General features: G+C 46.1%; 1 protein-coding gene across 1 annotated transcript in view; it reads left to right on the top strand.

Annotated features, from left to right (window-relative positions):
• The window catches only part of hdac4 (histone deacetylase 4), a 233,878-nt gene that overhangs the window by 59,242 nt on the left and 148,795 nt on the right, over window positions 1-25,841 (top strand). Inside the window, exon 3 of the mRNA XM_039015050.1 lies at window positions 22,843-22,911. Coding sequence (XP_038870978.1) covers window positions 22,843-22,911 — 69 coding nt within the window. The remainder of the gene's footprint in view (window positions 1-22,842; window positions 22,912-25,841) is intronic.

Here is a 25,841-nt window from a genome sequence, read left to right as displayed (position 1 = left end):
TTCTAGGCTCTTTGGAGCGTTGGCTTCGGAGCATGCACGCAAGCGTGCAGATTTTAATTGGCGTAGGAAGCGAGCGAATCACATGAAGCGAGGCTCTCTCACTTTGCTCCCGTTGTTCTTTTTGTTTTGTGTGAGCCCAGGTGGTGTGTCTTCAGTGCTAACCAGGGGCATTGATTAGGGCTTTGACGGTTCAAATACAATGTCTCAGTATGCCTTGTTGTTACGACAGGCTGCTTGAATGGCTCTTCGAATTGTGGCTGACCCCCAGCTAGCACATAGTCATAGTGCTGATTTAGGATCAGATTTTATCTTGTAGATCACAATGAATAGGACAACACGGACAGCGAAGACCTGAACCTAGATCAGCGCTCCTACTCTGGGAAGCTTTTTGAATACTGCTCTGGTCCCTAAGGCTAGCCTATTTCGCAATTCATCTTTGCTTGGTTATACGCAACCTGGAGAAGAAGGTCAGAGTGGAGGGACCTTGGATGCAGTTGAGAAGGAGGTGAGGGGAGAGGATGCAAGGAATTGCGTCAAGACTAGATGAGAACCAACTAGTTATTGAGGGCCTAGTTGGGAGCACCTTGCTGTAGTCTTACGGCTGACTCCTCAACATCATGATAATGTGAACCTCTTAGTTAGAATGCCTACACTGAGACAACATTAAAATATGAGAGAATCCAAGAGATGTCCTACCTGTTTCACCCTGTGTTTATAACACCCGATATCTGCCATAATTACCGGTTTGAGTTCTCCAGCGAGGAAAGGCTCCGTTTCATAAAGCAACTCTTATAATTAAAGCATCTCCTCCATGATGTTAATGGCTATGGTCCTGCTTGTCAGAGAGCTAATCGTGACAGCCCTATCATTTCCACATTCCCCCCTCCTCACTGGGTTCAGCCATATGAGGTTCAGCTTTAGGAGGAGAAACTGGTTTGCAAATGAAGGCTGAGACATTACCATTGGTTTAAAAAAAATAATTGGGTGGTTTAACGGTAACACCTTTCCTACCGGTGGAGAGTGGATTTTGGACAATCTCTTTGTCATTGCACTCAGGAGAAGATCTAAGAAATGTTTGTTTTCCTAAATATATATTTTACGTCGTGCTCCTGTGACGCACAAGGATTCGAAATGTTGACCGTGTCATTGTACTGTTAAACCAACTCATCTGGCCGTCTGGTGGCTTTCTTTCTAAGCAGTGCCAATGACAATCGCGATTTGGAGGACTTACGTCTATTCACACAAGTGGATTAAATCGTCTGAATAGCTTGTTGACATCAGATGGCATGGGATATATGCATCAACAAATGGGGCTCAAGCAGAAATCCAGCCAATCCTGCTCTGAGCACATCTATACGAGGGAGAGCAAACACGTAAACCAGCTCCCCACTCTGGCAATCATTCTTCTGCAACTCCAGAGTGAGAACAATAAGTATGATTCAGAATCAACACAGTAAACTGAGCCATTGCCGAGTAAATATAAACTCAGCAAAAAAAGAAACGTCCCTTTTTCAGGACCCTGTCTTTCAAAGATAATTCGTAAAAATCCAAATAACTTCACGGATCTTCATTGTAAAGGGTTTAAACACTGTTTCCCATGCTTTTTCAATGAACCATAAACAATCAATGAACATGCACTTGTGGAACGGTCGTTAAGACTCTTAAAGCTTACAGACGGTAGGCAATTAAGGTCACAGTTATGAAAACTTAGGGGACACTAAAGAGGTCTTTCTACTGACTCTGAAAAACACCAAAAGAAAGATGCCCAGGGTCCCTGCTCATCTGTGTGAACGTGCCTTAGGCATGCTGCAAGGAGGCATGAGGACTGCAGATGTGGCCAGGGCAATAAATTGCAATGTCTGTACTGTGAGATGCCTAAGACAGCGCTACAGGTAGACAGGACGGACAGCTGATCGTCCTCGCAGTGGCAGACTATGTGTAACAACACCTGCACAGGATCGGTACATCCGAACATCACAACTGCGGGACAGGTACAGGATGGCAACAACAACTGCCCGAGTTACACCAGGAATGCACAATCCCTCCATCAGTGCTCAGACTGTCTGCAATAGGCTGAGAAAGGCTGGATTGAGGGCTTGTGGGCCTGTTGTAAGGCAGGTCCTCACCAGACATCACAGGCAACAACGTCGCCTATGGACACAAACCCACCGTCGCTGGACCAGACAGAACTGGCAAAAAGTGCTCTTCACTGACGAGTCGTGGTCACCAGGGGTGATGGTCGGATTCGCATTTATCGTCGAAGGAATGAGCGTTACACCGAGTCCTGTACTCTGGAGCAGGATCGATTTGAAGCTGGATGGTCCGTCATGGTCTGGGGCGGTGTCATGCAGGCAATCTCAACGCTGTGCATTGCAGGGAAGACATCCTCCCTCATGTGGTACCCTTCCTCTGCATGCTCATCCTGACATGACCCTCCAGCATGACAATGCCACCAGCCATACTGCTCATTCTGTGCGTGATTTCCTGCAAGACAGGAATGTCAGTGTTCTGCCATGGCCAGCGAAGAGCCCGGATCTCAATCCCATTGAGCACGTCTGGGACCTGTTGGATCGGAGGGTGAGGGCTAGGGCCATTCCCCCCATAAATGTCCGGGAACTGGCAGGTGCCTTGGTGGGAGAGTGGGGTAACATCTCACAGCAAGAACTGACAAATCTGGTGCAGTCCATGAGGAGGAGATGCACTGCAGTACTTAATGCAGCTGGTGGCCACACCAGATACTGACTGTTACTTTTGATTTTGACCCCTCCGTTTGTTCAGAGACACATTTTTCCATTTCTGTTAGTCACATGTCTGTGGAACTTGTCCAGTTTATGTCTAAGTTGTTGAATCGAGTTATGTTCATACACATATTTACACGTTAAGTTTGCTGAAAATGAACACAGTTGACAGTGAGAGGACGTTTCTTTTTTTGCTGAGTTTATGTACGTTTTGAATGAAGTGAGGGAGTAAATTTAAAATGTTGGTTCACAAATGGTACAAAAGTCAATGACATCATTTTTATGATGTGAAATGAGCTCGGCTAAAGCAAAGTTTTAGACCCACTGGAGTTGAAATGTCGTTACTTAAGGACCATTTTAACAGTTTTCGGGTGTACTCAAGTTCATATGATTGACAGTTAAATTTATGTTTATGACACTGTCATGTCCATGTCATAGTGACACTGTCAAATAAAGTGTCTTTACCCTGTCCTTATCGAATCGGCTAGATGTGCTACGGTACATGTGCCGTTATTCATGCCAACAATCTTTCTCTGCCTGTGAACCTGCCCCATCCTTTTTCCTCCCAAGCAGTGAAAGAAGCAGGCGCACATACACAAGCCTGCATAAGGAATTTAATCATAATGATAAGGCAGCAATCCACTCGGCATCAGATGGGGAAGTAATCCTCTGCAAACTCTCCCTAAAACCTGAGTGAGTGAGTGTGATTACTGATAATCCCCCTTCCTGGTTTACATGACATCAGCACTAGAGCCTGAGAGCAATAGAGCAAACCCTCCCACTCGCTTCTCGCCGCTACCGTCCGACACACAGATCATTGTTTTATTGCCTCCGTTTCCACCCTCCACATCTAGGCTACGTATTATGACTAGGGTTGCACATTTTGGGGAATATTCAGAGGTGGAAACTTTCCGTGGGAATTAACGGGAATATATGGGCATTAACGGAAATACATGCAAACAATTATTAAAACCATTTAAATGTTTTTTGCATTGGATATATTTACCATATCATATGGAGACAGAAACATAAACCCTTTACCTTATCATATGTCGACATAATTGCAAATGATTAAATCCTTCCAATAATTGTTTTCTTTAGTTACGAATTAAACTTTAATTAAATGAGTTGACTCTTCACATTGGATGATTTCACTGAACAACCAAAGAAAGGGCATATTGATCCCCAATGATCCATCGCATCTCCCTAAAACATTTTCAACATACATCTGTAAAATGATAGTCTAGAAACAAATGTTTTGGTTGTCTTCCTCTCAGGCTTCCATGTCTTCTCCCTGGACCTCCTCAATGTACACCTCTTGAACATCAGACTCTGAGGCCTCATCTTCACTGTCACTTTCCAACCTTGTTGAGGATGGCTTGTTGTCAGGCTCAAAAAGCCTCAAATTTGCCCGGATGTCCACCAATTTTTCAACCCTTGTATTGGTCGGCCTGTTGTGTGCTTTGGTGTGTGTGTTCCCAAACAAGGACCAGTTGCGCTCTGAGGCGGCTGATGTTGGTGGGATTTGGAGGATGATGGAGGCAACAGGGGAAAGAGCCACAGATCCACAAAGTCCCTTCCACCAGGAGGCTGATGAGATATTTTGGCACAACTGCCATATTGCATCTCCATCCCAAAGCCCTTGCTTGGAAGTGTACTTTGCCAGACTGCCAAGAACCTTGCCCTCATCCAGGCCACGGTGGCGAGACATGGTAGTGATGACACTATAGGCCTTTTTGATCTCTGCACCAGACATGATGCTCTTGCCAGCATACGTGGAGTCCAACATGTACGCTGCGGTGTGTATGGGCTTCAGGCAGAAGTCTTCACGTGTTTTGATGTATTTCAGAACTGCAGTTTCCTCTGCTTGGAGCACCAGTGAAGTGAGCAGGGCAGTACAGATTTCTTCTCCTACATCTGCAAGCAGAGTCTGAACATCAGACAAGATGGCATTGTCTCCCTCAATCCGTGCAATGGCTACTGCTATAGTTTTCAGGAGTTTCAGGCTGCTTACCACTCTCTCCCAAAATACATCATCCAGGAGGATCCTCTTGATGGGGCTGTCCATATTGGCAGACTGTGATATGGCCATTTCTTGGAGAGACTCCTTCCCCTCCAGGAGACGTTCAAACATGACAACACCACCCCATCGGGTATTGCTGAGCAGCTTCAATGTGGTGCTCTTATTCTTCTCACTTTGCTTGGTGAGGTAGATTGCTGGTATAACTTGATGACCCTTCACATACCTAACCATTTCCTTGGCTCTCTTGTAGTGTATCCTTTGTTTTCAGTGCCATGATGTCCTTGAGGAGCAGATTCAATGCATGAGCAGCACAGCCAATGGGTGTGATGTGAGGGTAGGACTCCTCCACTTTAGACCAAGCAGCCTTCATGTTCGCAGCATTGTCTGTCACGAGTGCAAATATCTTCTGTGGTCCAAGGTCATTGATGACTGCTGTCGTGTCTTTGGCATCATTAAAACTGAAGACTCATTCATCAAATAACTCTGTATAATTATTATTACGCGATTAAACTGATTAATCATGTAACTGTAATTAACTAGGAAGTCGGAGCACCAAGGAAAATATTCAGATTACAAAGTTATAATTTTCCTAATATAACTTTCAGATGTTTTAATATCTGATCAATTAGTCTTCTGATTAATGAAATATTATTTTACCTCACGTTAGTCTCATTCCAAACGTCGTAAATTGCTGGTTATCTGCACGAACCCAGTCTTCACTATGAGTCATCCATACATCAATTGTCTTAAAATAATTTATTTACTAACTAAGTAATTCACAGAAATGCATCACACAAACAAGATATGTTTACAAAGAAATGATAGGGGGATGTGCCCTAGTGGGCTAAACCGGTATGGCGGCTTGTTAGACAGAGTGATAATTATAACAATTGAAATGCTAATCCTTTGCACATGAACGCTCACTCATTCGGGAACAATTGCAATCAATATATATATTTACGCTCAGTGTGTCGTAGGGATCTCTGTTGAAAAGTTTGTTTCTGTTGGAGAGTTTGTCCGCTCTCTCTCTGTCCTGGTTAGAATGGATAGTTCAGAGTGACAGTCATTCATGTTGTTATAGAATAGATGTTTCGGCGGTTGTCGGTCTTCACGTTCAATGATACCGATTTCCTAGCTGCAGACTAGTAATTAATATCAAAGACTTGTTCTTATTCTGTCGGTATCGGTCTGCAACCTTTAGCCATCTCGTAATTGAAGTAAGCTCGGTCTCCTCTCAAACCTTGGCCCTCTCGTTATCGAGGTAAGCTGGTCTGCTGACAGAAAACCCGGGTGGGGGTTTTATTCGGAAGAGCAGAAAAGGGCCTGTCCCAGGACGAAAGACCATAACTGTGCTCATGGGCGGTCCTCTGATTTAGTTAAACTCCAAAGGGAATTGGAGTTACCTTCATTAAACAGTCCAATATCACATTACACAATTTCACAAACAGGATCATCCTCACTCATTCATCTTATACAACAATTATATGTAAGCCTCATATCTGAGGCTATTGTATAAACAGCGTTATGGTAATGTGGCCGTATTGGCTTCCATGAGTTTCACAAAATTGTACCAAACGGACCAGTTCATAGCTGGATTCTTCACCAATCTTTTATACGTTCTCCAGAACATAAATACTGTTCGGACCTCCAGTTCTGTGAGGTGGAAGAAATTCCTTTGTTCTCTCTATGAAAACTCACTCTCTCTTTATACTGTGGCCATGAGGAGATAATCTCCTCCAGGAATTTACGACCTGAGGTCGCAGCAGCCTGAGTGTAGGAGACAGAGAGAGGGGGATGGTGCTCGCTGTACCCAAAGAGGGCAACGTCATGACACTGCCTTCAGCTCATTTGCAATGTAGAGACCGGCGTGTCTGTTGTCCCTTGTGTCTGTGCTCTTGTAGAATACTGGTTGAGGGGTGGAGATGATGTAGTTAATTATTCCTTGCCCACGAACATTCAACCACCCATCAGTGATGCTTGCAATACAGTCTGCTTTCTCTATGATTTGCTTGACCTTCACTTGAACTCTGTTGAACTCTGCATCCAGCAAATGAGTAGATAAAGCATGTCTGGTTGGAGGGGGTGTATGCTGGGCGAAGAACATTCAGACATCTCTTCCAATACACATTGCCTGTGAGCATCAGAGGTGAACCAGTTGCATACAAAGCTTGAGCAAGACATTCATCAGCATTTCTCTGACTACGTTCCTCCATTAAGTAAAAAACCTTCTGATTCCAGGAGGACCATGAGCTGTTGATATCGATAAGGTGTCTGATTCATCATTTTCACCTCGAATAGAAGCAGAGGGACTTTTGTCAGAGGTTGATTGGTGTGAGCAATGAGGGAACTTTATGCACTTGGCCAGATGATTCTGCATCTTTGTTGCATTCTTCACATGATTTTGCAAATGTACACAGCTTTTCCTTTTTTCCCTTCTTTTTTAAACCTTTATTTAACTAGACAAGTCAGTTAAGAACAAATTCTTATTTTCAATGACTGCCTAGGAACAATGGGTTAACTGCCTTGTCCAGGGGCAGAACGATAGATTTGTACCTTGTCAGCTCGGGGATTTGATCTTGCAACCTTTCGGTTACTAGTCCAACGCTCTAACCACTAGGCTACGCTGCCACCCCAACTATATTAGCTGCAATGAAACGTCTCCACACATCAGATAGTGCCTGTGGCATTTTCCTGTAAAGTTTAGAAAATAATCTGTAAAAAACAACAAATACAATTCCATGTACAGATAAATAGTTAAGCAGTTAGATTAAACAACTCCTTTGTAAGATATCTTTTTTAAATTAAACATGTATGGCAACAGGTGAATTAACACTCCTCAGTTAGCACGCTCAAACCCACATGGTAGCAAAAACTAACTAGCAGAAAATAGCAAGTTAGAAATTATTTAAACACGCTTTGCTATAGGCTACCATTTACTAGTTATCAAAAAATAATGTATGTCATATAAAATCTATTCACCCCACCCAGTATTGTAATCCAAACTTACCAGAAAGCATGTAGTCCTTGGCTCAGACTTTGTAGTAGTGTGAACTCAATAGCATCTCATTAGTGTGCAAAATCTTGAAAATCAGCTGTAGATGTGATGGAAGAGTGCACTGCACATGTGATGGGTTGCAATTCCATTGAATTGGGGATAGTTTAACCAAAATATGCCACAAAACCTATAATTACCTCATGTGTATCCCACAAAAAAAGATTCACTGTTACAAGCTGACATTTTTTATCAATTTAAGCAAAATTCTCCACATTTCAGGGCTTAACTTCCCATGGAAAATTTCCCACCCTTTGTAACCCTAATTATGACACATCCATTTGAAAACCCCCGAGGCGCACACTGTAGGTCAATGGCATGACACAGTCTGAATGTTCAATCGGGATCTATTTGAACCTCTGTAACTTCCGTTGTGTTTGTGCCGAGTTATTTGTTTTTACCGAATTCCCCAAGGATAAGAGCTTGTCATGAATTTCACAGAGAAGGTATGTTTGGGCATGTCATGTACAGTATCTCTCATGTTAAAGTGACCCACCAAGAGTCTACACACACACACACACACACACACACACACACACACACACACACACACACACACACACACACACACACACACACACACACACACACACACACACACACACACACACACACACCAGCCTCTTAAATGAAATGGTCAGTTAGATTGAGGTCAGTGTGCCCCCCCCCCCACCCACTGTGGGAGCTCCCACCATGGCCCACCCCCCTGAACCAATGTAACACCCATGCCAAGAGCAGCTCACAAAAGCAGCGTTACGCAATGCCATTTGCAAAAAAAAAAAAAAAAAAGAAGGGAAATCTTGGAAAGTACATGATTGACGTCAGAGAGAGCCACATGTAAGAAATTCTTGGCTAATTACTTGGAATGTCCTGGGTTATTGTAAAATGCTCCAGCTTGCGTGGCGTGCTCCAAAGGTGCGTTTTCTGGCCTGGCAATCTCTCTCCTCTTCTAGCCACTCTCTGCTCTGCTCTCCTGTCCTCTCTTCACCTCTCCTCCTCTCTTCTCCTCCAGACCCTCTTTTTCACACACCGCTCTACTCCCTCTCTTTCCTGATCATATCTGGCCTATGGAAGCAGCAGTGCAAGATAGAGTGGAGACGGCAGGCCTGTTTTGGTTCCTTCTCATACCCTTTGGACTTGTTGCTGTGCCTGGAATCCCCCTCTCCTGCTATTAGCTAGGGCCTTGACATCCGAAGATGGAGCGTTTGAAATGTTGGCGCATTTTGCATGGAAAGTGGATTGCGTCACAATCTGTCAAATTGAAACACAACTGGGCCACATCATTTTTGGAGGCAACTGATAAGGTGGCCATACTAAAGTTTACATTTGTTTGTATCGTATCCTCTTTCCAAGCTTATTTTGTCAAAATTATAAGAGTAGATATAACAACGGGATGTGTAATGAGAGGTTTTTGTTGGACTCCAGTCTGCTTCTGGAGTAAAGTCAGTGGCTACCCTTCTCCCAAAGTGTGCACTTGTTCACTCGCCTTTACACCAGTCCATTCCTTTTCAATCAATGAGGTATAGTGTACAAGTGCACACTTCAGGAGAACCATGGAGAATCAGAACACTGTCAATCTTTGATGCCGGTATGTTCACTGTTGAGTATTAATACATACTGTAGTCCAATCTGTATGCAACACCTGGCTTTATGAATAGAATTTGCTGCAGTAAGATGACTCCATTGAAGTTGCTCTGAATAGAGGATTCAAAGTAACAAAAGTACTCCAACTGAACTCCGATTTTCAAGTTCACAGCAACAACCAGCTACAGGTGGGCAACAACCTGCTACATGTGGGCAACAACCCGCTACAGGTGGGCAACAACCCGCTACAGGTGGGCAACAACCCGCTACAGGTGGGCAACAACCTGCTACATGTGGGCAACAACCCGCTACAGGTGGGCAACAACCTGCTACATGTGGGCAACAACCTGCTACATGTGGGCAACAACCCGCTACAGGTGGGCAACAACCTGCTACATGTGGGCAACAACCCGCTACAGGTGGGCAACAACCCGCTACAGGTGGGCAACAACCCGCTACAGGTGGGCAACAACCCGCTACAGGTGGGCAACAACCCGCTACAGGTGGGCAACAACCCGCTACAGGTGGGCAACAACCCGCTACAGGTGGGCAACAACCCGCTACAGGTGGGCAACAACCTGCTACATGTGGGCAACAACCTGCTACAGGTGGGCAACAACCCGCTACAGGTGGGCAACAACCTGCTACATGTGGGCAACAACCTGCTACATGTGGGCAACAACCTGCTACATGTGGGCAACAACCTGCTACATGTGGGCAACAACCTGCTACATGTGGGCAACAACCTGCTACATGTGGGCAACAACCCGCTACATGTGGGCAACAACCCGCTACATGTGGGCAACAACCTGCTACAGGTGGGCAACAACCTGCTACATGTGGGCAACAACCTGCTACATGTGGGCAACAACCTGCTACAGGTGGGCAACAACCCGCTACAGGTGGGCAACAACCCGCTACAGGTGGGCAACAACCCGCTACAGGTGGGCAACAACCTGCTACATGTGGGCAACAACCCGCTACAGGTGGGCAACAACCCGCTACAGGTGGGCAACAACCTGCTACATGTGGGCAACAACCCGCTACAGGTGGGCAACAACCCGCTACAGGTGGGCAACAACCTGCTACATGTGGGCAACAACCCGCTACAGGTGGGCAACAACCTGCTACATGTGGGCAACAACCCGCTACAGGTGGGCAACAACCCGCTACAGGTGGGCAACAACCTGCTACATGTGGGCAACAACCCGCTACAGGTGGGCAACAACCCGCTACAGGTGGGCAACAACCCGCTACAGGTGGGCAACAACCCGCTACAGGTACTGTAGCAGTGGCAGAAGTATGCCACAGCGGGGAACATAGGAACTCTGTGAAACACCCTTGGATATTCCCTTCTTAGGAAGTCTGTCAGGAAGTGAACGGGAGCTGAAATGGTAGCGAGGGCCATCTGGAAACAAAGTCAAGCTCAGCGTGTTCTCCCCCGTCCTGTCCAACGTGCGTTGGATTGACGTGGTGGTTGGGAGGTTGGATTAGTAGAGACTGGGTGGTACCCAGGGATTTGCAGAGGCCTCTGTGTCGGCGCTACGAATGGCTTTAAAGTTCTCCCCCTGGACGCACGCCATTAGAAAGCCAGCCCTGATCGTTCCACAGTGGGGGGGAGAGACCCAACACTGGGGTTTTAGCAATCCTCCTCTTGTACGTTTTGCAGATATTCCCTAGAACATTCTAGTGAAGCTAAGGCTGTGTTGTTTCACTGAACACTATCTCTTTACTGTTAGTATAGGAATTGCATTTAGCATCTCATCCATACTCAGCATTACCCACCATATCCTCAGTGCTCTGTACGGTAGCAATGCGGAGTGCATGGTGGAGGGTTAAAAGAGGAACAAAAGCCAGTCAGCCCTGGGGTGTCAGGGAGTGCCAGGCTAAGGGCATGTTGTTTAATCCAGATGGCTTGGAGGCCAGTTGTTTGTGCTCTGCCTCCTGGCTGGGCACCACGGCACGGCATGCAAAGCTATTCTTGGAGGATCTGGGGCGCAAGTCTCTCTCTTCTTCCCCGAACACCTGGGGCTGTGGGTTGCTGTGTTGCAGAGTCCCCCCCCAGCGCATCTCCTCACCTTTCCCCCCCACTTGGTCTGCTCCCTCACAGTCGAGACAGAGAGACAGCCACAGACTGTGTCTAAACCCAGAGCCTAGATTAACTGTTGGTAGTGTTGTTCCAGAGTGACATGGTATGTGTGTGTGTGTGATGTGTGATGTTTATTTGGGGGGGGTGTGTGTGTGTGTGATGTATATTTGTGGTGTGTGTGTGTGTGTGTGTGTGTGTGTGTGTGTGTGTGTGTGTGTGTGTGTGTGTGTGTGTGTGTGTGTGTGTGTGTGTGTGTGTGTGATGTATATTTGTGGTGTGTGTGTGTGTGATGTATATTTGTGGTGTGTGTGTGTGTGTGTGTGATGTATATTTGTGGTGTGTGTGATGTTTATTTGTGGTGTGTGTGTGTGTGATGTATATTTGTGGTGTGTGTGATGTTTATTTGTGGTGTGTGTTTGTGTGATGTTTATTTGTGGTGTGTGTGTGTGTGTGTGATGTATATTTGTGGTGTGTGTGATGTATATTTGTGGTGTGTGTGTGTGTGTGTGTGTGTGTGTGTGTGATGTATATTTGTGGTGTGTGTGTGTGTGTGTGTGTGATGTATATTTGTGGTGTGTGTGATGTATATTTGTGGTGTGTGTGTGTGTGTGAACTTGTTGTTCATTTCATAAAGCACATTTCAATAAAGCTTTTCACATTCACTCCTGGTTGAGGTTCATGTATGTAAGAGGTGTCTGTGTGGTTTGCGCAGTGTGAGATATGCATGAGAATTGAATGTTTGCACATCTGTGTGTGGTGAAAGGTGGTATTGGTGATTAGTAACTGGTACATGTGTATATGCCTGGAAAGCACGATCCCACTGTTCATTGTCTGGGGGGACACGGGCTAAGTAGTGGATGTCTTTTAATCACAACTCTGCTTGGATGCCAGATGGTGGATCCTTTCCTGATAAATGTATGTAGATTAGAGACACACACACACACACACACACACACACACACACACACACACACACACACACACACACACACTGAACTGAACAGTGTTCTTGTTGAACCTTTACTTGATTGAGTTCCTTTCTGTTCTGACCGCTCGTGCCTTTTCATCTAACATGAGTCACATTCCTAAGAAATATAACTGTATATGCTAGTTCAAACTAGTTGTGAATGTGCAATATTCTTGTGAATGTAAAGTGTGTGTGTGTGTGTGTGTGTCATCTAGCGCGGACTGAGAGGATGATTGGTGTGTGTTTCAACCAGCTGAAAGGCGTGTTCACCCAGGGAACAGAGGCAGTGACTCACACTTTCTGTTTGTCTCACCGACGTGAACCTGCCTACAGACATGATTCACTGCATGCACGCACAAACGCACGCACGCTCACAAAAACACACACACACACACAAAAACACACACACACACACACACACACACAAAAACACACACACACTCACGCAAAAAAACACACACACACACACACACACACACACACACAAAAAAACACACACACACACAAAAACACACACACACACACACACACACACAAAAACACACACACACTCACGCAAAAACACACACACACACACACACACACACACACACACACACACACACGCGCACACACACACACACACAGAACACACTGTATATCCACTCCATTCTCTGTGCCCTTCAGTAAAAAACAGCACACAACATTCTAGGAATATCAATACTAAGTAAAGGTAATGTTTAGACTGTGAGCTGTTTCCGCAGAACTAACACCTGTGTGTGTGGGTGTGTATTTTCTGTGTTTGTCCGTGTGTGTGTCTACATATGTCGGTACATTTTTGCATGTGTTAATATGCTGAATAGATGATTTGCAGCATGTTAGAGGCATGCTATTCTGCCTTAGACTGTGCCTGGAGTTGAGTGTGACGATAAATGACTTTCAGAAGCGTCACTTCTGCATGATGTGACATGTCAGGAAATCACACCCGCACACTGGCATCCAACCACAATTTTAGAAAGATAGCGATGCTTGTTTTAAATATAGGTTATCATCTGCAAAAGGAGGTGCATTTAGCTTTACAGTGCAAAGTGCTTTGTAACCACAGTGGTCATGTCCATTCCTTTTCATTCAGTGATCTCTGGTCCCCTCTTTCTGAGAGAGGGGAGAGAGAGGGAGAGGAGAGGAGAGAGCGGGAGAGAAGTTCTGTAGCTAGGAGAAGTAATCCTAGAGACATGTATTAGTGTCCTTGTCCAAGGTTTACTGTTAACATGGGATTCTATTCTCCTCATCCCATCTCCTCTTCCATCTCCTTCCACTCACCCCCCTCCCCTTCTACCCACACGTGCCCTCTCACCGTCCCCTTGCTCTCTCTCCCCTCTCCGTTAGCCCGTGCTAATGCTAGCCCCTCCCTAGAGGCTGATGGATGCCTGCTAGAGGAGCCTTCTCCTCAGCCTCCCGACCAACAGAACACCCCTATCCTCCTAATAGCCCATTAAGTCCTCCAGTGTCCCCGACTCCTTGGCAGATCCTCTCCAGGGTGCTTTAAAGACGCCCCACCATCCCGTGATCCTTTTTGATGGACGCCCTTCTTTTGGAGGGATCCCTTTGCTCCTTCGGGGAGACAAGCCTTCTGCCGCTACTCCATATTGACTATCTACTCACTGTACGTTCTAACGGCAGGGTGTGTTATGGGGCTTCTGGGGGGAGAGGGATGGTTAGGATCGTGCAGGGGGATTGAGTAGCTCCTCCTCCTAGCCTACGTTCCCCTCCCATCTTAGAGGGGAGCAGTGATGAGATGTAGTGAGGCTGGGTGTGCTGATTTTGAATCTAAACCACCTCGCAGCAATATGAATGGAAGACAGAGTGGCGCTATCACCATATTGATTACACCTGTCCGGTGCCCGAGTTTTGGTTACTGTGTGTAGATTGGTCTGGCTGGCAGGCCAGCCATCATGGCTGGGTTTTCCAGTCTGGTCTGCGCTGGGAAGACAGTTTGGCCACCGTGTGTAGGTTATACAGTAGAGGCCGGTTGAGGCTGGGAGGGAGGAGAGGGAGGGAGGGAGGGGGAGAGGGGCAGCTTGGCTTCTGTTCAGTGGTCTATCAGGTGTAAGTGTGAGCTGTTGGAGTGTTAAGATTATGTGTGGGTGGGTTAGTGTACAACCTGTACGTTCACACATGCATGTTTGTGTGTGCATGTGTCTCTGTCTGTGTGTGTTGGATCGGGGGGCTCCACTTGAACTACACCGGCTGTGTGCCCAGTGGGGTGGTCTCGCCTGGCAGGAGTGCCCTCTCCCCCTCTACTTCCTGCTCGACCAGCCTGTGTCCTGTCAGTGTGGTCAACTTGGCACAGACACCCCTCACTGACCATACGGAGCACACCCATGTTTATTCAGCTAAAGCATCCATCCTCTACCCCCTCCCTATGAGTCAAGCCTCAGGACTATGGCTATTCATTGATCAAGGTGACCGCTGAGGGTCCCGCCACTAGCTCCCTTTTATGGGCTCTCTGACACAACACAACACAACACACGCGGCCGTCTCCGCCTTTTCCCTGAATCCTGACCTTCATTTATTTGCTTGTAATTTGCCGTCTCAAGGGGGCTATTGGAGTCTTCAGGCTGCAGGCTCTCTGTCCTGTCAAGATGAAGATCTGTCCACTCAGCCAGAAGCTGACCTGGTTTGTTTTGGCTGATTGCTCCACTGAGTGGCTGATTGTCAACATGCCTCACCTCGTATGCAGTTGGAACATCACAGAATCCGTCTTTTCCCTTTAAACCTTACTGTCCATGGTTCCTAGGCGTCACGGTTACTTTACCTACCATTGCATTATACACACTTGTCCTTTTCTTACATGCTAGTTCGAGACAAGTAGAGCTCTACTATTCCACTATGTGGAATCGTGACATTTGAACCTCAGGGGGACATTTTCTGTCCATTAGATAGCCCTCACAGTGCACAAAATTGACCAGGCGGACATTTTGATATACAGTGGGGCAAAAAAGTATTTAGTCAGCCACCAATTGTGCAAGTTCTCCCACTTAAAAAGATGAGAGAGGCCTGTAATTTTCATCATAGGTACACTTCAACTATGACAGACAAAATGAGAAAAGAAATTCCAGAAAATCACATTGTAGGATTTTTAATGAATTTATTTGCAAATTATGGTGGAAAATAAGTATTTGGTCAATAACAAAAGTTTATCTCAATACTTTGTTATATACCCTTTGTTGGCAATGACAGAGGTCAAACGTTTTCTATAAGTCTTCACAAGGTTTTCACACACTGTTGCTGGTATTTTGGCCCATTCCTCCATGCAGATCTCCTCTAGAGCAGTGATGTTTTGGGGCTGTTGCTGGGCAACACGGACTTTCAACTCCCTCCAAAGATTTTCTATGGGATTGAGATCTGGAGACTGGCTAGGCCACTCCAGGACCTTGAAATGCTTCTTACGAAGCCACTCCTTCGTTGCCCGGGCGGTGTGTTTGGGATCATTGTCATGCTGAAAGACCCAGCCACATTTCATCTTCAATGCCCTTGCTGATGGAAGGAGGTTTTCACTCAAAATCTCACGATACATGGCCCCATTCATTCTTTCTTTTACACGGATCAGTCGTCCTGGTCCCTTTGCAGAAAAACAGCCCCAAAGCATGATGTTTCCACCCCCATGCTTCACAGTAGGTATGGTGTTCTTTGGATGCAACTCAGCATTCTTTGTCCTTCAAACACGACGAGTTGAGTTTTTACCAAAAAGTTATATTTTGGTTTCATCTGACCATATGACATTCTCCCAATCTTCTTCTGGATCATCCAAATGCTCTCTAGCAAACTTCAGACGGGCCTGGACATGTACTGGCTTAAGCAGGGGGACACGTCTGGCACTGCAGGATTTGAGTCCCTGGCGGCGTAGTGTGTTACTGATGGTAGGCTTTGTTACTTTGGTCCCAGCTCTCTGCAGGTCATTCACTAGGTCCCCCCGTGTGGTTCTGGGATTTTTGCTCACCGTTCTTGTGATCATTTTGACCCCACGGGGTGAGATCTTGCGTGGAGCCCCAGATCAAGGGAGATTATCAGTGGTCTTGTATGTCTTCAATTTCCTAATAATTGCTCCCACAGTTGATTTCTTCAAACCAAGCTGCTTACCTATTGCAGATTCAGTCTTCCCAGCCTGGTGCAGGTCTACAATTTTGTTTCTTGTGTCCTTTGACAGCTCTTTGGTCTTGGCCATAGTGGAGTTTGGAGTGTGACTGTTTGAGGTTGTGGACAGGTGTCTTTTATACTGATAACAAGTTCAAACAGGTGCCATTAATACAGGTAACGAGTGGAGGACAGAGGAGCCTCTAAGTTACAGGTCTGTGAGAGCCAGAAATCTTGCTTGTTTGTAGGTGACCAAATACTTATTTTCCACCATAATTTGCAAATAAATTCATAAAAAATCCTACAATGTGATTTTCTGGATTTTTTTTCTTCTCATTTTGTCTGTCATAGTTGAAGTGTACCTATGATGAAAATTACAGGCCTCTCTCATCTTTTTAAGTGGGAGAACTTGCACAATTGGTGGCTGACTAAATACTTTTTTGCCCCACTGTATGTGGGACTTGCCTGACGACTCGAGCTGAATTCTTCCGCTATCGTTAGCTACATACGATCATTTAAGTTGTTTGTGTTCCCGGGGATGTACTGGAGTATTTACATTGACTCTCCCCGTGTTTTTACACTGCTGCTACTCGCTGTTTATTATCTACGCATCTTCACTTTACACTTTACAAATGACCTGGACTAACCTGTACCCACGCACATTGACTCTGTACCGGTACACCCTGTATATAGCCTCGTTATTGTTATGTACTTTTCTTGTTACTTTTTGATTAGATGTATTTTTTACTTTATTTAGTCAATTCTTGAGCTGCATTGTTGGTTAAGGGCTTGTAAGTAAGCATTTCACGGTAAGGTCTACACCTGTTGTATTCGGCGGATGTGACAAATACAGTTTGATTTATGTTGATGTCAAAATGAGGCGTGTTTTACATAACAAAGTCTTCAGCGATTTGGATACTCTCTAACCAATCAAGAGTCTCAAAGCCACTGATGAATTCCTATTTGCCACTTTACCCACGTGCCCTGGGACCAATCAGAACGGTTAGAATGTGTTTGCGTTCTAGAAATCATCAGGGAGGTACTCAGATCCAGACTCATTGCGTCGAAGAAACTAACGTCCGTCGGCGTGGTTAACGTTTGGCCGGAACAAGGAATTTGGGTAGCCAGGCAGGACTGAGCTCCAGGTCAGGACTGAGCTCCAGGTCAGGACTGAGCTCCAGGTCAGGACTGAGCTCCAGGTCAGGACTGCGTTCCAGGTCAGGACTGAGTTCCAGGTCAGGACTGAGTTCCAGGTCAGGACTGAGCTCCAGGTCAGGACTGAGCTTCAGGTCAGGACTGAGCTCCAGTTCAGGACTGCGTTCCAGGTCAGGACTGAGCTCCAGGTCAGGACTGCGTTCCAGGTCAGGACTGAGCTCCAGGTCAGGACTGCGTTCCAGGCAGGACTGAGCACCAGGTCAGGACTGCGTTCCAGGCAGGACTGAGCTCCAGGTCAGGACTGAGCTCCATGTCAGGACTGAGCTCCAGGTCAGGACTGAGCTCCAGGTCAGGACTGAGTTCCAGGTCAGGACTGAGTTCCAGGTCAGGACTGAGTTCCAGGTCAGGACTGAGTTCCAGGTCAGGACTGCGTTCCAGGTCAGGACTGCGTTCCAGGTCAGGACTGCGTTCCAGGTCAGGACTGAGCTCCAGGTCAGGACTGAGCTCCAGGTCAGGACTGAGCTCCAGGTCAGGACTGAGCTCCAGGTCAGGACTGAGCTCCAGGTCAGCTCAGCTTTACATAGGTTGTTATTTTCTATTTTGAGTAGTGAAATCCATCTGTCCATCGGATACTTAGCGAGGTCCAAACAGTGTGTGTGTGTTTGTGTGTGTGATTTGTATGTGTTTGTTTCAGTTTAGCTGCAGATAAGGGCTTTTCTCTTGAAAGGCTGCTGTCTGCTCTAAACATGTAGTGATGAGCCTCTCCACGGTTCACTGGGTCCCATCCTAAGGCTGGAGGGGGCTATTTATACCTCTCTCTCTCTCTCTCTCTCTCTCTCTCTCTCTCTCTCTCTCTCTCTCTGGCTGGAGGGGGCTATTTATACCTCTCTCTCTCTCTCTCTCTCTCTCTCTGGCTGGAGGGGGCTATTTATACCTCTCTCTGGCTGGAGGGGGCTATTTATACCTCTCTCTCTCTGGCTGGCTGGAGGGGGCTATTTATACCTCTCTCTTTCTCTCTCTCTCTCTCTCTCTCTTTCGCCACCTCTCTCTCCCTCTGTTTCTTGTCCTGGCACTCTCTATCTCACCCTTTTGTCTTTTCTCTCTCTCTGTCTCTCCCCCCACATCCCCTCCCTCCCTCCCAGAAGGCCTTCTGTTTGATATTTCATTAAAGAGAGAGGTTGAGTGTGAGGCTTCCTGAGGACACACCAGTATCTCTGGTCTGTGTTTGCTCTGGTTGCTGTGGAGAAGATGATGTCCTCTCAGCCGGCTGTACTGTTTGTCGGCCACCTGCCCCCTCACGGCCCTCTCTTCTTTCCCTGGCTGTCAGGGGTCAAGGTTCAAATGCACTCCACCGCTTTAATGAAAAGAAAACGCGTCCTCCTCCCTGCCGCCTCGCTTCCCCTTGTGGCACGCACATAACTCTCTCCCTCGCTCTCTCACACACTCTATTTCTTATGTGCTCTCTCTCCCTCGCTCTCTCACACACTCTATTTCTTATGTGCTCTCTCTCTCTCACACACTCTATTTCTTATGTGCTCTCTCTCCCTCGCTCTCTCACACACTCTATTTCTTATGTGCTCTCTCTCTCTCTCGCTCTCCATTTCTTTCTCTCTCTATGGTCTCTTTCTGTTTTCTCTCACACTTTCATTCTCTTTCTCTTCGTCGTACCTTCTTCTCTCCCTCTTTTTCTCTCTCTCTCCCTTTCTCTCCCTCCCTCTCCCCTTTGGGTCACATAAGGTGTAGTTGTAACACATTCTCACAAAGGGAATGGAAGGCATTGGGAGGGACAGAAGTGCAGTTAGATTACAATTAGGAGCTTCTCTGGGAGTGGTGTGTGTGTGTGTGTGTGTGTGTGTGTGTGTGTGTGTGTGTGTGTGTGTGTGTGTGTGTGTGTGTGTGTGTGTGTGTGTGTGTGTGTGTGTGTGTGTGTGTGTGTGTGTGTGTGTGTGTGTGTGTGTGTGCATATTTGTCTGAGAGAGAGAGGGTGTGTGTGTGTGTGTGTTTGTGTGTGAGAGAGACAGACGGGCCAGTCCTCCTCCGGCCCATCAGGCTTTGGTGTCATCTTTCTGCCATCTGCCACTGCCACCCTACTAACACACACACACACACACACACACACACACACACACACACACACACACACACACACACACACACACACACACACACACACACACACACAAATGCTACCCATCGACAATTCTTACATCTCTGCCATCCAAATGTGTCTAATCCTTCTCTGTAACGACACTGCATTAGGACTTATATTTGCGGCAGACAAACACACTTGTGCACACGCGCGCGCGCACACACACACAATAAGATGCATCTTTTTGCAGTGAGACAGAAGTTAAGTTTGTCACTTGAACATCTTGAGTACCGTAAAGTAGTGTATCATGTCATGTTTGTGTGTGTGTGTGGCGTGCATGCAAGAACATGTGTGTGTGTGTGTGTGTGTGTGTGTGTGTGTGTGTGTGTGTGTGTGTGTGTGTGTGTGTGTGTGTGTGTGTGTGTGTGTGTGTGCGAGCGAGCGAGCGCTTCCTGATTTGCCTGTGTCCCCTGGCGTTGGCTGCTGGTTAGTGATGCGTGGCGCGTCCCCTCTCTGCTCTCTTGGCTAATTAAAATGCCATTATGGCATCGCAGGCATCACGGCCCGCCTGCTCCACCAGCCCCTCCAAAAATAGCCCTGCCAACACACACACACACACACACACACACACACACACACACACACACACACACACACACACACACACACACACACACACACACACCCCAGCTCTTTGTTGTCTCCCCTCTTTCTCTTTGCGTTCGTCTTCCCACCATCCTTCTTTTTCAGCAGAGGGGAAGGCATGCAACGTGTGTGTGTGTGTGTGTGTGTGTGTGTGTGTGTGTGTGTGTGTGTGTGTGTGTGTGTGTGTGTGTGTGTGTGTGTGTGTGTGTGTGTGTGTGTGTGTGTGTGTGTGTGTGTGTGTGTGTGTGTGTGTGTGTGTGTGTGTGTCCGTGTGCATATTTGTCTGAGAGAGTGGGTGTGTGTGTTTGGAGATGTGTGTGCATTAGTAATTTAGCGTGAGTGTGTGTGTGTGATATGAATGTTTAATCCCCCCTCCTCGCCCTCCATCATGTATTAATCATGACCCCAGTCTGGATGGGCTGAAAATAGCGCCGTGCAACCCAGAAAAACAAAGCTGTGGGTGTGTGTGTGTGCCTACTCTACTTGTGCATTGTCCAGCCATTATAGCCAGGCTATCTCCCACTGTTATCCACACGTTGTTGAGGCTCTGCTCACGTCTCAATGCAGGAGTGTCAGTTACAGTGCGTGGGCCTGTATGTGAATGTGCAATTGTTTCCGCTGTTGTATATATTGTTTTTGTGTAGTCGCTACTTTTGCAATTTTGTTTCTTTTTTTGGAGTAGATCGTAAAGTGTTGAAAAGAAAGGGCACTAGTGAGCTGGATTAGAACCCATCCCGAATCTAGTATACACATGTCCCGGGGGTCCGTGGCTGTAACCGCTGGACCACACAGGCCACGTGTGTGTGTGTTTGTGGGTCTGTGTACACATAGACATTTCTAAATGTCATAAGCTGATATATTCCAGATGCTTCGGCTCGGGGGACAAGAGAATCACACCGGATGTCTACCTTAGTAAACACTGTGCCCCAGTACCCCCCCCCCCCCCCCATTAAAAACTCCTAGAGTGGTTCTGTATTTAGCTCTCTGTTCACTTGATTCACCCCCGGCTGTCGGCCTCCTGCTAAGGTGCTTTGATGGGCTAGTCAAAGCAATGAGACTGGAGCAGTGGTAGTGAGTGAGAGTGAGTGAGTGAGTGAGAGAGTGAGAGAGTGAGAGAGTGAGAGAGAGAGAGAGTGAGAGAGAGAGAGAGAGAGAGAGAGAGAGAGAGAGAAGGAGGAACAGGTTCCAAGTGGGAGTGTTTCCTTCCTTTCTGATAGACTAGTACGCCCAGAAATAGACTGCTTTTCGGTCAGCCCATGCATTGGCATCACACGTCCCTTCGCACGTCCCTTCGCACTTACTTTCACGCTTTCGGGTCAATATACAATGATTTACCCGTCATTGTGGATGGATGGATGAAGGGAGGGATGGAGAGAGGGATAGAGGAGAAGGAAACGAGGGGGACAGTGGTTTGTTTAGGAGAGCTGCTGTGACAGGTGTTGAGCCAGCAGGGAAGGCGTATGTGTCACCACCAGTCTGGTGATAGTGAGTCCATAGACTTGTTATTCACTTCTATATACAGTATATAAGCTCCACTGAGCTGTGTGAGTAGGGAAGGTGTGTCTCTATCTTTATGCAGGAAAGCCCAACAATGTTTTACGGGTTCTCGTTTTTGTTAGCCAATCAGTGTGTTTGTGGATGTGTATGCTCACGTGTGTTTTTGGCTTGCTTGAGAATCATGTCATTTTATATGTGTGTGATTGTCAAGTTGTGTGTGTGTGCGTGTGCGTGTGTGTGCGTGTTTGTGTGTTTCTCCCACTCTCCCCCACTGGTCTATTTATAGCCGGGTCCTCCCTGAGCTGATCCAAAGCCTTTTCATGTTACCACTATAATTATCATCCTCACCAAGACGCACCCTACTGTGTGTGCACGCACCCGTATGTCTGTGTGCGTGTTTGTCTGTCTGTGTGCGTGTGTGTGCACGTGCAAACATGCGAGAAATGCATGTGTTTGTTTAAACAGTAGAAGCATACATAGGTGCCTGCATACTCGATTCACATTAGTTTATTTTTACATGCCTCTTTCTCTCTTCTCTCCCTCCCTCGCTCCCTCCCCCTTTCTCTCTCTGTGCAGACACTGAACCAATCACGTTGAAGTCATAACAGAACGCTGAGCACATGCAGCTTCAACTGTGTTGCAGCACTAGGCTAGGCAGAAGCCTCCTCTTCCTCTGCTCTTCCTCTCCTCATTCAACTGGTTTTCTCTACTGCTGTACATCCCTGGCTTCCCCCTCTCCCTCCTTCTCTTTCTATCTCTCTCTCTCTCTCTCTCTCTCTGGGATATGTAGTCTTTTAGCTGGGCCTCAGTAGATTATACACATTCCCCTTTGTTATCGATGCTGCGGACCATATTTGAAACGGACTCTCCTTCCTCTCTCTCCCCTGCAGATGGACTGCCCAGGAAAGAGCAGCCCTTGGAACTTCTGAAGCCATCTGGCCTCAACCACATCCAATCTGGTAGGAGCACCATGACTCTCTCTCTCTCGCTCTTTCTCAAGCTCTCTTGTTTTCTTTCTCTCTCTATCTTTCTTTCTCTGTCTCTTTCTCTCTCTCTCTTTCTCATCTTTCTCTTTCTATATATTTTTATCTTTCCCCTCTCTTTCTTGTCTCTCTCTTTCCCTCTCTCTTTCCCTCTCTCTTTTTTGCCTCTCTCTTTCTCCTCTTTTTATCTCTTTCTTTCTCTCTCTCTTTCAATGTTTATCTCTAGCTCTCTTTCCTTCTTTCTTTCTCCCGCTCTTTCTTAACCTCTTTCTCTCTCCCTCTGTGTGTCTGTGTGGTGTGTGTTTGGCTCTGCTGTGGGCTCATGCCTTACCATGTGTGTCCCTGCAGGTCTGGCTCAAGGCTAGAGACCAGAGGAAGAATGCGTCACTAAGCAACATGTCTGCACGCACATGCAACCCATACTACCCCCACAATCCCATACACAGAGTCTATGGTAGAACACACGTGCATGTAAACGTACACACACCGCTCGTGTCGCTACATGCTAGGATTACTTTCACCGTCAAATACTATCATCATCACCTGCATGTTGGCTAAGGGGTCATTTTATTTTGCGAGAGTGGCTGCGAGATGGAGCAGGGAACGTGCGGTGAGGTCAACCCGACACAACAATCGTCCCTCAGAGCATGACACTTGGTAATGACTATTTCAGTGGGACAATATGTTAGTTCACCATACGCACACACACCATGCACACGAATGAATGCACACACTCACACCAACACATGCACATGCGAATACACTCATGCGCGCACACACGCACCCTTGTGCACGCACACACACTCACACACACTGGACTGGTGGCTTTGGGCTGTGGTCATATACTCACAATAGTTATTTTTAGGGGGTAGATCAGCTTTAACATTGCAGATAGATTGTGGCTTACATCAATGTAATTGTCTGCATCATTTACCATCCCCAATATATTTTTTTATATAAAATATATATATTTTTATATATATTTCCCCTTATTGTCCCCTAACCCTAAAAGCCCTCGCCTAATTGGAGTAAATTAATGGACAACAACAGGCTTCTACTTCTAGCTTATACATAATATATACATTTTACAGAAACAGCATATACAGTACCAGTCAAAAGTTTGGACAAACCTACTCATTTTCATCATAGCGCTTCATGGTTTTTGCGACTGCACTTGAAGAAACTTTCAAAGTGTTTGACATTTTCCAGATTGACTGACCTTCATGTCTTAATGATAGTAATGATAGACTGTCATTTCTCTTTGCATATCTAAACTGTTCTTGCCATAATATGGACTTCGTCTTTTACCAAATAGGGCTATCTTCTGTATTCCAGCCCTACCTGAATGGCCCTACCTACCTGAACCAGCCCTACCTGAACCAGCCCTACCTAAACACATTAAGATGGAAATAAATTCCACAAATTAACTTTTAACAAGGCACACCTGTTAAATTAAATGCATTCCAGGTGACTACCTCATGAAGCTTGTTGAGAGAATGCCAAGTGTGTGCAAAGCTGTCATCGAGGAAAAGGGTGGCTACTTTGAAGAATCTCAAATCTAAAATATATTTTGATTTGTTTAACACTTTTTTGTAAACTACATGATTCCATGCGTTATTTCATAGTTTTAATGTCTTCACTATTATTCTACAGTGTAGATAATAGTAAAAATATAGAAAAACCCTTGAATGAGTAGGTGTCCAAACTTTTGACTGGTACTCTATATACTGTTTCTGTAAAATGTACAGTTGAAGTCGGACGTTTACATACACCTTATCCAAATACATTTAAACTCAGTTTTTCACAATTCCTGACATTTAATCCTAGTAAAAATTCCCTACTTTATTTTAAGAATGTGAAATGTCAGAATAATAGTAGAGAGAATGATTTATTTAATATTTTATTTTTTTCATCACATACACTCAATTAGTATTTGGTAGCATTGCCTTTAAATTGTTTAACTTGGGTCAAATGTTTCGGGTACCCTTCCACAAGCTTCCCACAATAAGTTGGGTGAATTTTGGTCCATTCCTCCTGACAGAGCTGGTGTAAAGGAGTCAGGTTTGTAGGCCTCCTTGCTCGCACACGCTTTTTCAGTTTGGCCCACGAATTTTCTATGGGATTGAGGTCAGGGCTTTGTGATGGCCACTCCAATACCTTGACTTTGTTGTCCTTAAGCCATTTTGCCACAACTTTGGAAGTATGCTTGGGGTCATTGTCCATTTGGAAGACCCATTTGCGACCAAGCTTTAACTTCCTGACTGATGTCTTGAGATGTTGCTACAATATATCCACATAATTTTCCGTCCTCACAATGCCATTTATTTTGTGAAGTGCACCAGTCCCTCCTGCAGCAAAGCACCAACACAACATGATGCTGCCACCCCCGTGCTTCACGGTTGGGATGGTGTTCTTCGGCTTGCAAGCCTCCCCCTTTTCCCTCCAAACATAACGATGGTCATTATGGCCAAACAGATCTATTTTTGTTTCATCAGACCAGTGGACATTTCTCCAAAAAGTACGATCTTTGTCCCCATGTGCAGTTGCAAACCGTATTCTGGCTTTTTTATGGTGGTTTTGGAGCAGTGGCTTCTTCCTTGCTGAGCGGCCTTTCAGGTTATGTCGATATAGGACTTGTTTAACTGTGGATATAGATACTTTTGTATCTGTTTCCTCCAGCATCTTCACAAGGTCCTTTGCTGTTGTTCTGGGATTGATTTGCACTTTTCGTAACCAAAGTACGTTCATCTCTAAGAGACAGAACACGTCTCCTTCCTGAGTGGTATGACGGCTGCGTCAGATGAATGTGTTACCTTCAGGCGTTTGGAAATTGCACCCAAGGATGAACCAGACTTGTAAAGGTCTACAATTTGTTTTCTGAGGTCTTGGCTGATTTATTTTGATTT

The sequence above is a fragment of the Salvelinus namaycush genome, chromosome 19 (genome assembly GCF_016432855.1).
Source record: "Salvelinus namaycush isolate Seneca chromosome 19, SaNama_1.0, whole genome shotgun sequence".
NCBI lineage: Eukaryota > Metazoa > Chordata > Actinopteri > Salmoniformes > Salmonidae > Salvelinus > Salvelinus namaycush.
Note: the sequence above shows the minus strand (reverse complement) of the source record. Positions and strands in the feature narration are given on the sequence as shown.